Raw genomic sequence first — 14758 nt, 5'->3', positions numbered from 1 at the left:
AGCTTCCACTACATGTAAAATCTGCTGAAAATATTAGAGTATTTAAGAAGAGATATCATGAGCATTTATGTGTTTCTAATAGATAATGGAATTTAGTATTTTAATACTAAATATGTTAAAATCAATAGTAATAACTGCTATCTTCATATAAACTGCATTGTTATACTCTCCTTAAGTGGGCCTCAAGTGAGAATAGTCCGTGACTAATGAGTCACCCTCTATAAATAAAGCATTATTATTATTATTATTATTATTATTAGTTAAACAAGATTACATACCCTATACCTATAGGAAATGTCCATTCTGGAATTTTATAAGGTCAGAGAAAAGACTGAATTGAAACATGTTCACTACTAATAATGATCTGAATATTTAATCCACAATGGTAGAGAAATATTAGCTATGCATGATCTTGTTTACAAAATAATTATCTTTGGTCAGGTACACCATTAACTTGATTTTGGATGAGATCAGGTACAAAATACAGATGTACATAACATATAAGCATTAAGAAAAGCCAACAAATAATATAAATAACAACAAGAATAACTCTAACTCTGGGACTTAATTTTGGAGTTTTAAGTTTGATTTCAATTTAGGTCTCAGACAGATTAGTGACTACATGTCTAGATTGACAAGCACATCTCTTGGTCTATGTTGTTTGCAGTTGGATGTGTGCCAGGGTAAAAATCAAAAAGTAGTACATTAGCATTCCTCAGTAAGTTACAAGTATACATGTTTGTTCATACACCATTTCATGCATGTATAATCAGATAATCCCTTTTCTTTTACAAATGAAGGCATAATGTTTGTACAATCAAAAGGAAATATATTTTGTGTTATGATGGAATTTTCAGATTGATTATAATTCTCAGTACTCTTTGTTGGCCTGTGACATTGGAAATCCTGGACTGTAAGTCTTCATAAAATGGGGTTCCTGACTGGTAAAACTACATTAATCACTTTCTCTGGATCCATTTCAGTTTTGTACTTTATCTTCTTGACACTTTGAATATGAAAATGCTTTGGCTTTTTGGTTGATTACCCTTTCTTGCCAGATAGGGCTTTGTCTTATAACAAGTTGGGGATAGTGTACCTCAACAAGATTCAGTTTCTGAAAACTTTGAGACTGGAGCTAAGTACTGAAGGTGCACAGGATGCATAACTTTAAAAGATTATGGGTCTTGAAGGTCAGTGGTGTGTTAGATGCAGTGAGCTCTAAAAGTTTTATCCCAGATGTATAGGAATTAATTTTGAGCTTCTTAATTTTGATCATTTTAGACTACCCAACTCTGGCTGGAGCTTTGATGGGTCGTCCTCTGCCAGATGATTCAGTTCAACAAAATATAATCACGGTTTTCTCCAGTTACATCACAGAGCAAATGTCAACTATTCAGGTGCTGCCATGTTTGATAAAGAGTAGTGTGATTGTTAAACATGAAAAGGAAATGGTGGAGGCTGAGCTAAGGAATTATGGGAACATAAGGGGAGCTCAACTCTTGTTGCTTCATCTACATGTTCATGTTGCAAACTGGTACACAGAATTTTTGAAGGCACTTTGTGACAGTGACCAGAAAGAATTGGCAGAATTTATTGATGAATCTTTTACCCAAAGTAAGTACAATTATTTAAGGTTTTAACAAAATATTTAGCTTTTGGTAATTTATGAAGCTATTGTAAAATGTTAAATTACAGAAAATTATAGAATGTTTTTTGAAGGCACTTTGTGACAGTTACCAGAAAGATTTGGCAGAATTTAGTGATGCCTCTTTCACTAAAAGTAAGTTAAGTTATTAATGTCATATTCTTAGAAAATATTATCAGTTACAGTAAGAAAACTAAAATATGTAAATTAGATTAGTATGCTAAATAATAAGTTCCAAGAACATAATTTTCTGACCCTACTTTATCAAAAGTGAGAACACCCAACCCTTTCTGGGCAGAAACTCTAACATTCTTCTTATTAAAATTTATTTCCTTTCTTACATACATTCATATTAATTTTTTATTTCTTGTAGAGATTTGACTGTCTCTTAGTTTTAGATTTTTCATAATTTTATTATTCTCTGTATGGCTGTCACATGAACCTGGTTGTGCTTGTCAAAAGACTAATTCAGTTGCAAATGTATGCATTAATGTCAAATGATAGATTATTGTTTCCTTTACTGTATATGGTTAACATATGAATCACCCACCCTTGTGGTATTGTTTTTTTCTTGAACTTTGTTAAATTTGAACACTGTTCATTTATATAAAAGATGCAATAATCTGTATACTTTTTCAGAAATTGATTAAAACCATTTCAGAATACATCACCAGCTCAAACACTGGAGTCATGAAGACAGATGCAGATGCACAGTTATACTTGTCCACGAAGAAGGACAGAACTGACACACCTATGGACAGACCTGAGATTTTTCAGAAAGTTTCAAAAGAAGTTAGAATTCAGAAAGAGAAAGAGTTGGATGAAATAGAAAAGGAAGAGCTGAGTCTTGAAGTTCAGTGTGAGTTTTTTTTAATTTGTATAATGTTTCTTTTTAATACTTATCATTTTCAGCCGTTATTTGTTTATGTACTACTGCAGATGATGACAATATTTTGATTAAAATAGTAACTGCTTGAAGTCATGTAAGTTAAAGACAAATGGAAACAATGTTAAGTATTTATATTAAGAATGGAAATTTATTGTTCTGTAGTTACAGTGAGGAGATAGTGGAATGATTTTAGTATGACATGTAGTTTTTCACAAGGTATATGAGGGAATTTGTGTGATTCTTAATATGTGTGACAAAATTTTAAGTATCACTGTTGTTAATATAAATTTGAAAAAGTAATTGTTCAGCCAATAAAAGTGTGGACACTGTTAGTAGAATTAAGAAAATATGGTGCTAAATGTGTCAAGAAATTTGCTATCAGTAATTGTAAATTACCCTTCATGATTAAAAGTTAAGGAAAATATTAGGTTAATCATACACTAAGAATTGACACTATACCATCTTTGAAAATTGTTTAAATGGAAGAGATTTTACTGATGTTGAACACATTTTGACCTTTTATGTATTTATGGTTGTGATTGCGTATTGCCAGTATCATCTGAATTCAAAGTTTAATTAAAATGTTTGTTTTTTGTGTGACACTCTTTATGAGGTAAAAATATGTCTATTTCCGGCCGGCCAAACATCCCTATTTTTTGTTACCAGTCTTAGCACTCCACACCCACTACTGCTGGTAAAAAATTTAAAAAAAAAATTCCCAACAATAATTTGTGCATCTACTTTAGCCCAGTACTAATCATTATGTGTGTGTGTGTGTGTATATATATATATATATATATATATATATATATATATATATATATATATATATATATATATATATAGTTTTAAAATATTTTTTTTTTTAAATCCCTACCTACCAACCTTAATTTAAAAACCAGTGCAATGGGAAACACAGATATTTTGGGGGGCTTTATCTCCTTTAACTGTAGCATTCAGAAGTGCATACATTAGCCTACTTGTATAGTACTTGCAAAGCTTATTCATAAAACTAGTATTAAAAGATATAAAATAAAATAGTTGTGATTGACAACTATCACAAACCAACTTCAGCCTCATCAACACAGTATGTAGTTTTACATGTATGATTATTATTATTATTAGTTTCAAATTAGTGTCTTAATTCTAAATCTTAATATAGTAAACTTTAGATGATGAATGTACTGAGATGCTTTATATAAACTGTTTACATGATAACACAGATTGATTCTTGTGTATTGGATTAAATGATCATGGTTTGGTATTATCGATGTGTAAATTTTAATCCTTATAATTTCAATTTACTTTCTTTCTGTCATCATATCAGCCAATTTCATTATCAAAGTATTCATATTTAGGTAGCTCAAAGTTTTTTTCATTGCGACAGAATAAATAGCCTCATCTCTGGAATTATACAAATGTAAAATCTTGAAAATACCCATTTTTGTAGGTATCTATTCAATCTTTTGGCTTCCTGTTTCAGTAAGTATGTCCAATTAGTATATCAATTCAAAATCTTTCAGTTTCTCAGCCTGCATTTGACTCTTTTGGTGATCTCGGTGCAGCTGCACCAAGATCCATCATTCCAGAATCTAATACTGCAGACAAAGACAACTTTCAGACCATGTCAACGCTTGACTCAAATAATCCAGAGAGTTTTGATCAACAAGCAGAACTGGACCAGATTGTCTCAGAGCACAACGTAAATCGAATGCTTGATGGGAAAATGGATGTATCACATGGAAAAGACTCGAGTGATGACACTGATATGTCCCAAAGTGACAGTGATGACTTTCTGTATCGAAGGCCTGCATGTCCTACTGGCAATGACAGCAGTACATCCTCTAGTGACTTAGATGATACTGTATATAAACGACAGACACCAACATTGAATAAGAGGAATACGTCCTCCAATAACTTAGATAATATTGTATATCAACGACAGACACCAGCAGTGAATAATTTTTCAGGTACCACATAATGTTTTCTCTTACCGTATTTGCTAATAAAACAGATAAAAAAGTTATAAATGATTATCACAATCAATATCAAGACATTTGATAGACTAATTTATGTTCATCCTCTTGACCTATGATTTAAGGATGGAAAAAAGGACACTGCTGTAATATAGTTTGATGTCATTAAAATTAAGCATTGTTTATTTTTTATTGATAAAATGCAAAAATAAATATTGTAATTATAAAGTGAAAAGCTTAGGTGATAATTTGTCCAAAATAACACTGACATTTGACATTTTACAACTTTAATAATCTGTTTTATGGCATTAATGATAAAGTATAATTTGAAGATCCAAGAAGTTGATTTATAAACATGTATGTGTAGTTGCATATATTTTTCTACTTAATTCTGTTAATTTCTAGAAAGACTATTGAAATTATGCATGATATTAAAATATTTAATTATTTGAAGATTATTATTTTTGTCAAAAAATACTCTCCACAACAGGTGTGTAAGAGATTGTGAAAGTGAAGGTATTGTCATGGTGATTTCTTGTTAAAAAGGACAGATGATATATGTGTTTTCTTACATGATATTAATCAATATTCAGTGTATTTTCAGATAAAGGTGATTGCTATTATTATTATTATTATCAAATGCTTTGTACCAGATTTTCATGAGAATAAGTTTGAAATTCTTTCACTGATATTTGGCCAGGGAAATGAAAATCACGACACATTTTAGTAATGTATACCTCACCTCAGCTGCAAAATTCCTCATAGATCCTTATGTTTTTCAGTAACTTCAACATAAATTGCATGTCTGCTTTAAGCATATAAAACCATGTGTATAAATTAAAAATTAGTTGTATAATGAGGATAGACTTTGTCATTTTCTCAATTTTGTGCGAGAGAAACAAGGTCAGTAATGTATTTTCATCATTTCTTTCCCCACTATCATATGAAAAAGTTAAAAAGTTAAAATATTTAATTATACTGTACATTAGTATCCAGCATTCTTAGATTTAAACAACATGCTAATACTGGTGGGTATAATCAATATCATGCATATGAATTAAGGACTAATTTATGTTCATAAATAATTATTTGCATTCTGTTATAAATTGTATGCTTGCAGTATGAACAGTTTTGAATTTACTCTGTGGAAAAAGGAAGAATGGAGAAAGTTGTTTGATATTGTTTACTTTTGTCAAAGGATTAATAATTAATTATGTTATAAAATTGTTGCCATTCAGTTTATTACAAGTTGAGTCAAATTTATTCCTCAAGACTGCACCTCTGATAAATTAAATTTTTTTAATATCTTATAAAGTATGTAAGAACCATTGTCAGCAGTCCTTTTCTCGACTTAACCTTTTGCAAGACATCATTGATATGATATATCGTGGCCCCATTTTATATCTTTAATATATTTTCCCTGTTAAATATCACTAAACAAATAATGTACATAAGCGTATATGGGTTCATTTAGAAACTTTGAAGATCAAATGTATTTCCAAACACTACATTGTTCCTATTAGTGTGACAAACAAAATTACTTGGAGTAAGTTTGGGGGTAAGGGGTGGGGATTCAAATATATACACCTGCATTTGCTAGGTATACTTTTAGCTCACCTAGCTTTAAGCTTAAGTGATTGTATCCTATGACCTTGGGTATGTCATTTATCATGCAGCTTACATTTGTTGACAGTTGCTATTTTAAACCTCTCAAAAACTTTTCAAAAGAATTATCCCAAATTGACCAGAAAGCTACTTGGCATAAAGTGTTTTAAAATTTGTTTCAGTGGTGAAACTCTGTCATTAAATATTACCATCATTAATCAAAAAGGAAATCCTTTTAACAACCTTTTTCTCCAAAACCATTCAGCAGAATTTGACCAAATTTAGCAGAAAATAGAAAGTTTGAAGGGCTTTCAAATGGATACTAATGATGCTAGTCTACCATTAAATATGGCTATTGTTACTAAAAATAACAAAACTTTGACTTCTCAGAAACTGTTTAACAGAATTTGGCGAACAGCATTTAAGTAAAATGGGCTTTAAAGTTTATGCAAATGATGCCAATCTGCTATTAAACATAGCCACTATTACTAAAGATTGAAAATAATTTTGTCTTCTCAAAAACTTCTTAACAGAATTGAACCCAACTTCAATAGAAAGCATCCCTGTAAAAATGAATTTTACATTTGAGCAAATGATGTGGATCCACCATAAAAATATGGCTGCCATTACTGAAATTTGAAAACTCTTTTACCATCTTCTTACAAAGTGCCCAGTAGAATTTGACCAATATTGACAGAAAGCATCCTGGAATGGAGTACTATTAATATAATATCTAATATGATTGGCAGTTTTACAATATTGAAAATCCTTAAAATTACTTTTTTTAAAATAATTGCTCTATAGTATTTTGCCAAATTTTAAGAAAAAAGCATCGTAGCATAAAGAACTTTGAAATTTTTATAAATTATTCTAATCTACCATCAGATATGGTCTTCATTGCTAAAGTAGAAAAACCATTATTCATCTTCTCAAAAATAATGCAACAGAATTTAACAGAAAGCACCATCACATAAGGATTTTCAAGTTTTTATAAATTATGCTGCCATTTAATATGACTGCCATTATATTTGTATTGGCATTTCACAGCGCATCAACACTTTCAAGGGCATATTTTGTCAAGGCAAGTTGAGTATAATGTTTTTCTCCTAGGATAGATGCCAAGGGTTGCCAATTAAGGCTGATCTGATGGTGAGAATGAAAACCTGAATCCTCAGATCATGAGATCAATGTATTAACCAATGAAAACCTGAATCCTCAGATCATGAAATCAATGTATTAATCAATGAAAACCTGAATCCTCAGATCATGAGATCAATGTATTAACCAATGAAAACCTGAATCCTCAGATCATGAGATCAATGTATTAACCAATGAAAACCTGAATCCTCAGATCATGAAATCAATGTATTAACCAATGAAAACCTGAATCCTCAGATCATGAGATCAATGTATTAACCAATGAAAACCTGAATCCTCAGATCATGAGATCAATGTATTAACCAATGAAAACCTGAATCCTCAGATCATGAGATCAATGTATTAACCAATGAAAACCTGCATCCTCAGATCATGAGATCAGTGTATTAACAAATGAGTTACCTCCATGTTTGTCATTAAGAATAGAACAGCCTTAAACAATTTCTTCTCTAAAGTCATTCAGCAGAATATGAACAACCTTAAAAGAAAGTATATAGGCAAAAAGGGCAACAAAATTGATAACAAATTTTGAAATGTGTACATACAATAACTGAAATGATGTCATTTAATTAAATTGATTAGAAACTTAACCTTTTCCCGGTCTTTGTGTAAAGCTGACACATATTTATATGTAAGATTTTGATAATGTGCTTGCCATATGTAATTCAACTTGCAATTGTTACATTTGTTATGTCTCTTATAAATCTTTTTTTTACAGGATTTAATGTCAAATCAATCTGACAATATACTTAAAACATCCATGGGATCACTGGGATATTGTTTACTTATCTGTACATGATGAAAAATTCTATGATGCAGCTGGACATATAAATAGGATGTACAATGACTAAGAAACTGTGAAAAGGCTTACAAACTTGAAATAGCACTTCTTTAAAACTAAAATGTTAGGCACCAATGGTTTTGTTAAGAGCCTGTTTTTCCTGCAAAATTTAATGTTTTAAAGAAATTTTGTAAACCGAGCTTTTGAATAACATTGTATAATGTGTAACCAATTTTCATCAACTTCTGCTTTTTCTAGTGATGCTTCATTCATTGTGAAATTAATGTATACAGTGTGAAGAATAAAATTAGTGGAAAAATCTTGATAAACAGTCTGTATAGATGTACAACATAAAATGTAATTGGTATAGGAGGTTCCTGTGTCACTGAGAGCATGTTCATTTACACAGTTACTAATTTTGTAAACAATTACAGACAGTAAATTAAATTAAACTAAGCCATTTGTGAATATTGCAAACTTATAGATGATGTTGATCGACCATAAAATATGACTGCTGTTACTAAAATGTCATTGTAAAAGGCCTAATGGAAGATTGGACAGTTGACCAAATGAGCTTTTTCTTTAAATAAAGTCATTATTATTATTATTATTATTGGATGTAGCTTGGTGATGTGTCACTAGGTATTGATGAAGATACATACTACAGAGAAACTATGAATCAGTTGCTTTCATAATATGTACAGAAATCTTGAGTATTGGAAGAAATTTCTGCAGAAAGCATCCTAAGGCAGCTTTTGCATCTAGCCATCAGGCAAATATTAGTGAGATGAGTCCACTTGGGCCTCTTGTACATTTATCTCCTTGCTGTGCTCTTCCGCTTTAGATACTGGTGATTCTTGGAAGGTAGCGGATGTAGAGATCTCATTGAGGAGGTACCAACAGGAGTTGGCAAGGCCAGCCATACAAGGCAAAAATGTAATAATTGTGGCCCCCACTGGATCAGGGAAAACCCGTGTAGCCTGCAGGATAGTACAGGTAAATAGTGCACTGAATCTAACTGCCATAATATGAATAATAACCTAGGCCTTTTGTAGACACCAACCCTTTGATTTTGGCTAGTGGCGAGAAAGGGGACTGAGATTTTCATGAAAGTGAGAATATTTCTCTGTTAAATACGTTATCTGTTTACGTTAAATTAGGACAGCTTTGTTTCTAACTCTGAATCCAGCCTTCATGGAAAGACAGAAAAACGTCTTTTAGTCTATATATAGACAAAAAAAAGCAGCTGATACAGGTTATCTCCCCTTTCTACCCACTAGATGGCTACCATTATGCTCAATTTCAACTAGGTTTCACTTTTACATACTCTGTCTATGAGTACAGTAGAATCATTGATTAGTCTCAAGGGTGATGTTGCAGATGCAGAACCAGCACCAGAATATACTGTATACAAGAACACAGTAGAGAGCACAGGAAATTCCAATCAAGACATGGAACCTAATATGATCTCTGACATAGCAGACTTTGTTGTCAATATGTAGACATTGAGTAGAAATCAAGTATATATACTGTAATCCCACTGAGGATAAACCCTGCTACTGAGGCATGATGGCTCACAAACAAATATAACAATGTCCATAACCATGTCCATAAGGCATGTGGGATTGCAATTATTTACCCTTCCATGCGTGACAATATTAAGAAAATAAGTAAGACATAAGGATTTGTAATTTGACCAATACAGTAGAGATGGACAGTTCATACCAATACAGTACAGATGTACATTCCATACTGACTATACCACATCAGCCAGCTGGAACACAGAGCAGATATCATCTTTGGTATGCCATTTTCACTGGCAACCAACCAGTCCAGCAATACAAACAAACTATATCTGATTGCAATGGTTAGAAGTCTTTTATCTCCAACCAGTGAGCCAGCCACCCAGACAGACCTCAGCTGGCCAGCCATCTATACTGACCTTACCTCACCAGCTAGCTATAATGCAAGCCATATACTATCTTTGGTACACTGCTCAGACTGCCAATCAACCAGTCCAGCCATATGAATGAGCTTGGTATGTTTTGTGTTCAAGACCCTGTTATCTGTGGCTGGCAATTCCCGGCCCACTGATTAACAGGACTGACTATTCCTACGAAATTCATCATGAACCAGGATTACTTATGAAGCCTTCTGACTGAGCCAAACCAATCATTACTGATGGCATATCCAACAGGCAAAATGATACTATATCATCATTTCTTACTGGTGATTAACCCTAAATACTTTAGTTTAGATTTATGGCAGCAATAAAGGAATTCTGTAGGATTTTGTCTCCATTGGAATGCCATAATCCACCTTCAACCAATTCTACCTACAAGGTCAGTACCTTGGTAGATGTAGCAACAACTGAAGATGACATTTCTTCATTCAGAATCTTGCATTAGTTGATTAAGATTGCAAAATTACCAGGCATTTGTGACTCTAGTAACACAATAGTTTCTTTATGGTGAGTCAGTTGCATGCATTGTTAAAAATTCACATATAAAGATATTTTCTCCTTATTTTGTTAATAACCTGGACAGAGAATTATTTAATGCCATGTCAAAATTAGACAGGAACATTCTGTTGACTTCCTACGTTACTTCACACATTTGACATATTTTTCTCTTTTTGTCACACTGATAAAGCAAGTAATTGCTGTTTTTCTATACTCTTCTTTTATTTCAGTTCCCCTTTTCTGTTAGGGTATTGATCTGAGAAAGCAAGATGCACAAGAGGTGCCATTTATCCTTCAGAGCAATCACCTATCTCTGCATGACTCTTGTTAGGGAACAGACAAGAAATTTCAGTGGCAGTTCTCATCGATGGCAGGCTGGGTTTTTTTTTCTCTTGGCCAAGGCATTGATATGCACCTTTCTTTTTCTCCAGGCCTTCTGCCAATCATCAGTGATGCACCATCACAAACACCCTCTGGCAACCCACCTACTCGCTTGTAGTCAGTTTGGACCAACCATTCTCACAATATAATGGGTGATCTAAACCCTGTCAGACTGTTGCCTGATTTTGTTATCCAAATACCTCTACTTTCATCGTCCTACCTTCATGAAGGAACTCGCAAGTGATTCCATGAAATGGAAATGTTTTTGCACCAGAAAATCCAGTTTTTCTACTTGTAATGGACTGTATAGATAGTATGAAAACAGCACAAACACCAGGTTTCTACTCCAGAACATTTCACTTTATGAAGTTCAGTGGCAATTGAGACCTGTGATAGATATGTGATGAGGATGTGATCAGTCTTGACCTGCTCAGTGTGTACTTCCCTACACCAAATCATATGGCCCCAATCTAAGCCACTGGGCCATCACTAAGTAGGTGCTCTACAGATATTATGAACTTCCGAGAGAGTTGTCGTGTAAGATGAAGTTGGTTGCATTTGCAACATGCAAAATGGAGAGAATGTTGGTATACTTCTCTATTATTACTTTAATGTACTGTGGCTGAAATTCATTGGATATTGTACTCAGAAAATTGTACATGACATATGGACACAGCTAACCAAAATGACTGTCCCATTAAACAGTGTGAATTAGTAGAAGTACTCTATCTTTCACTGTTATTGAAATAGGGAGAAGGAAGTTTGCCAGACTAGACAATATATTACTGAAAGTGTAAAGAATGAATTACCAAATATATAAAATGTAAAAAAGATAATGGCTTTTTATTTACAATTTACCTCTGCAGTCCAAGAAGTGAAAATGAGCTAGTGGAGGTAGCTTTTTTTTGTAGGTACACATCAAAAGTAAGGCCAGGATGTATACTGTATAACCCAAAATACACCCATCAATCAGACACCAAAATAAAGGGAATTTAAAGTTCTTTTAACAATACCTAAGATATACAAGGTCTTCTTAAGATAGACATTATAACCAGTGAGGAAAATGGGGGAAATTCTTTTTCTTTACACATCTAACCCTATGCAAATACAATGCTCTAGAGCACCACCTTAAAATAAATATGAAATTATTTTCTTATTTTCATATCATTGTGTATGATGTTCTGAACAAAATAGTACATAAACATTGATTTTCTCCATGAAAATAAGCTAATGATGTTTATTTTACTCTTGCTTACATAATATACCTTGAGGCAGTATTGTGTGTGCAATGACCTTAATTGTGGGGAAATTAGAAGTCTTAGAATATTGGAATGAAGTCATATTTAAAACTGTTAAATTAAGTGAAAGAAATGTATAGTGAAAATGTTTCTTTTCATTCATTTTGTAATGAAATTAAGAATATTTTTTGACAAAGAAAATTCACTTTCTTGCATATTCTAGTCTTAGAAGAATAAGCAAATATTTTAACCTTTGACCTCCATGAACCTGATCTGTTCCATCTATTTTCAAAGTAAAATTTATTAATGACATTTCAGAAATAATTATGGCATAGTTCCAGAGTATTGGAAACTTTTTAAAAATAATTCATTATTTGGTTTGGGAACTTTTTACTGTTTGGTAGACCTTAAATTTAGTGTCAGTTTGGATCCAGTAGAGGCAGCTAATTGTCATGCCCAGTCTGCCTTCTCTAGTTTCCATTTGCATGACATGGCTTCAATAAGGAAAGAACTGAATCTTGCTTGGTTAGTGGTAGCTGCACAAAGCACAACCATGGACCCAGACATGAATTTGCTACTTTCACCAGATTTGCCTGGGAAACATTTGATAGTGAGACAATAATCAAGTGCTGAATTCCAGAGGGATCTCCCAGTATGTTTATAAACATCTGTCTCTTGTTTTTCTAAACTAACATTTGGAGAAATTCTTCCTTTTGTTAGAAAATGATATTGCTCCTACTGGCTGATACAGGTAGATGAAGGGGTAGATGAAGGGGTAGATGTAGGATGCTCAGCATTTCCTCATATTACTTATTCTCTCAATGTAATGCGATCAGGTTATGTATTGGGCAGAGAAAGCAAATTATTTTTGTAAGTTATGGTTCTTCAGTATTTACCTATGTACATTACAAATAATCCCTCCCACCCTTCTCTGCAATGTGAACATCCTCCTTCAGGGTGTCGCTCCAGTAAAAAAAACAGGTTTAAACTGGATATAAAGGTGAGTTAGCCTATAAGAGTTGTTTCTGTTTGTCTATATAATATATAGACAGAAAGACATTTTTCTGTCTTCCCAGCAGAGCTGGAATTGGACGTAGCAAGAAAGTTATCCTAATGGAATGTGATCAGGTAAGTATTAATGAATAAACTTAATTTACAAAAGAAATTGCTTTCTTAATTCACTATTAAACAGCAAGGGATGTTTTTTCTCTTGATATTATGGGACATATGGAAAAACAGGAGAAGCCGATCAGATGAGTGGTTTTGATTTTACAGTTGTATTTTATCTGGTATAGTCTAATGCAACTCATTAATGATGTGATATTATCAAGTACCTGTTTCATATGTTTAATATACGACCTATACCAGTGGCTCCGCCACCACTGTTCATACTTGCTGTTCAGAAGACAATGTTGTCCAATGCCTACAATTTGATGAATGTATCATGCTCTGATCCTTTACTTCTTGACAGCGTACCTAAAAAAAAAGTTGTGGATGAAAGTAGAAGAAAAAATTATCAAATGTGTTGTCAAAAAGTCAAATTTAATGGTCACATTACTTCAGAGAACAAAATGTTCTGCACAGTAACTGAAGTTCTAAGCTATGTACCTGTACCAGACTTTGTGGATGTCAGGTACTTTAGGTAAGGAAACCATTTCAATATTGGTTCTATCAGTCAAAAAGTCAATGTTACTGCGATGTATACAATAGAAAAAATTTCCCTGAAACAACTTTAATTACTAATAACATGATGGCACCAGATATTTAGGAAGGCATACTGATGTGGGAAAAAGCTTAGCTATGGATGGTGAGTGAGACATCAAAAAGTTCACGGCAAAATTACCAGAAAAGAAACGGGTTTCTTTAATCAGTGCTGTCCATAGTCAGCCATGTCTCACAAATACCTACATATGGAATTACTAAACATGGGGCAGACTTAATCCACTGTTCACTGACTTCTTATTTTAAATGGATATATTTTATGTTGAAAAATTTTCACAGTGAACTTTTTCACAGTATAATAAAAAGAGACTTTTACAAGAAGTGACTAGGGGCCCTGATTGGCCGAGTGGTCTAAAGCACTCACCGTTACGATCATTGCCATCTCACTAGTAGCTTCTCATGGGTTGGTGGTTCTTCCTGGGGTTTTCCCTGGTTTTTCCTCCACCATTTATGCTGGCTGCCATGTATAGCCTATCTTGTGCTGAAAATGGCGTTAAACTCTACAACAACAACAACAACAAGTGATTATGAATAAACAATTTACGTTTAACCCAATGGACTAAACCTTACAGTCAAAAAAGCAATTACCAGCTATGAAAAAAGAAGTTACCAGAGGCAAAATCATGATTATGTTCATTATGTCTAAATTGTTATCTTCTGATCAAGAACATTTTAAAATAATTTTAAATGCAGTGTTTAATTTATAATAGTCATCCGTTACAAATATCTGGTGTGAATAACCTGATTTAGGACTCAGATGCACAATTTCTGTACACATCCAAAGCATTTGATGAAGTGCAAACACAAGTCCCAGACATACTCAGACAATGAAATCAACAGGTACCACGTGACCAATAATTTGCTAGTGTTAATTCACCAAGTAAAATTTTAAGAAATGTTAT

The 14758-nt window shown here is 32.9% G+C and overlaps 1 protein-coding gene across 1 annotated transcript in view; it reads left to right on the top strand.

Annotated features, from left to right (window-relative positions):
• Positions 1-14758, top strand: part of LOC149794708 (ATP-dependent RNA helicase DHX58-like) — a 71222-nt gene that overhangs the window by 18050 nt on the left and 38414 nt on the right. Inside the window, exons 3-6 of the mRNA XM_089964327.1 lie at positions 1282-1614; positions 2307-2504; positions 4058-4504; positions 8899-9050. Of these exons, the coding sequence (XP_089820453.1) occupies positions 1282-1614; positions 2307-2504; positions 4058-4504; positions 8899-9050 (1130 nt within the window). The remainder of the gene's footprint in view (positions 1-1281; positions 1615-2306; positions 2505-4057; positions 4505-8898; positions 9051-14758) is intronic.

The sequence above is a fragment of the Sinohyriopsis cumingii genome, chromosome 7 (genome assembly GCF_028554795.1).
Source record: "Sinohyriopsis cumingii isolate HCF-2022 chromosome 7, ASM2855479v2, whole genome shotgun sequence".
Lineage (NCBI taxonomy): Eukaryota > Metazoa > Mollusca > Bivalvia > Unionida > Unionidae > Sinohyriopsis > Sinohyriopsis cumingii.
The sequence above is the reverse complement of the archived record's forward strand: the minus strand, read 5'-3'. Positions and strand labels throughout refer to the sequence as shown.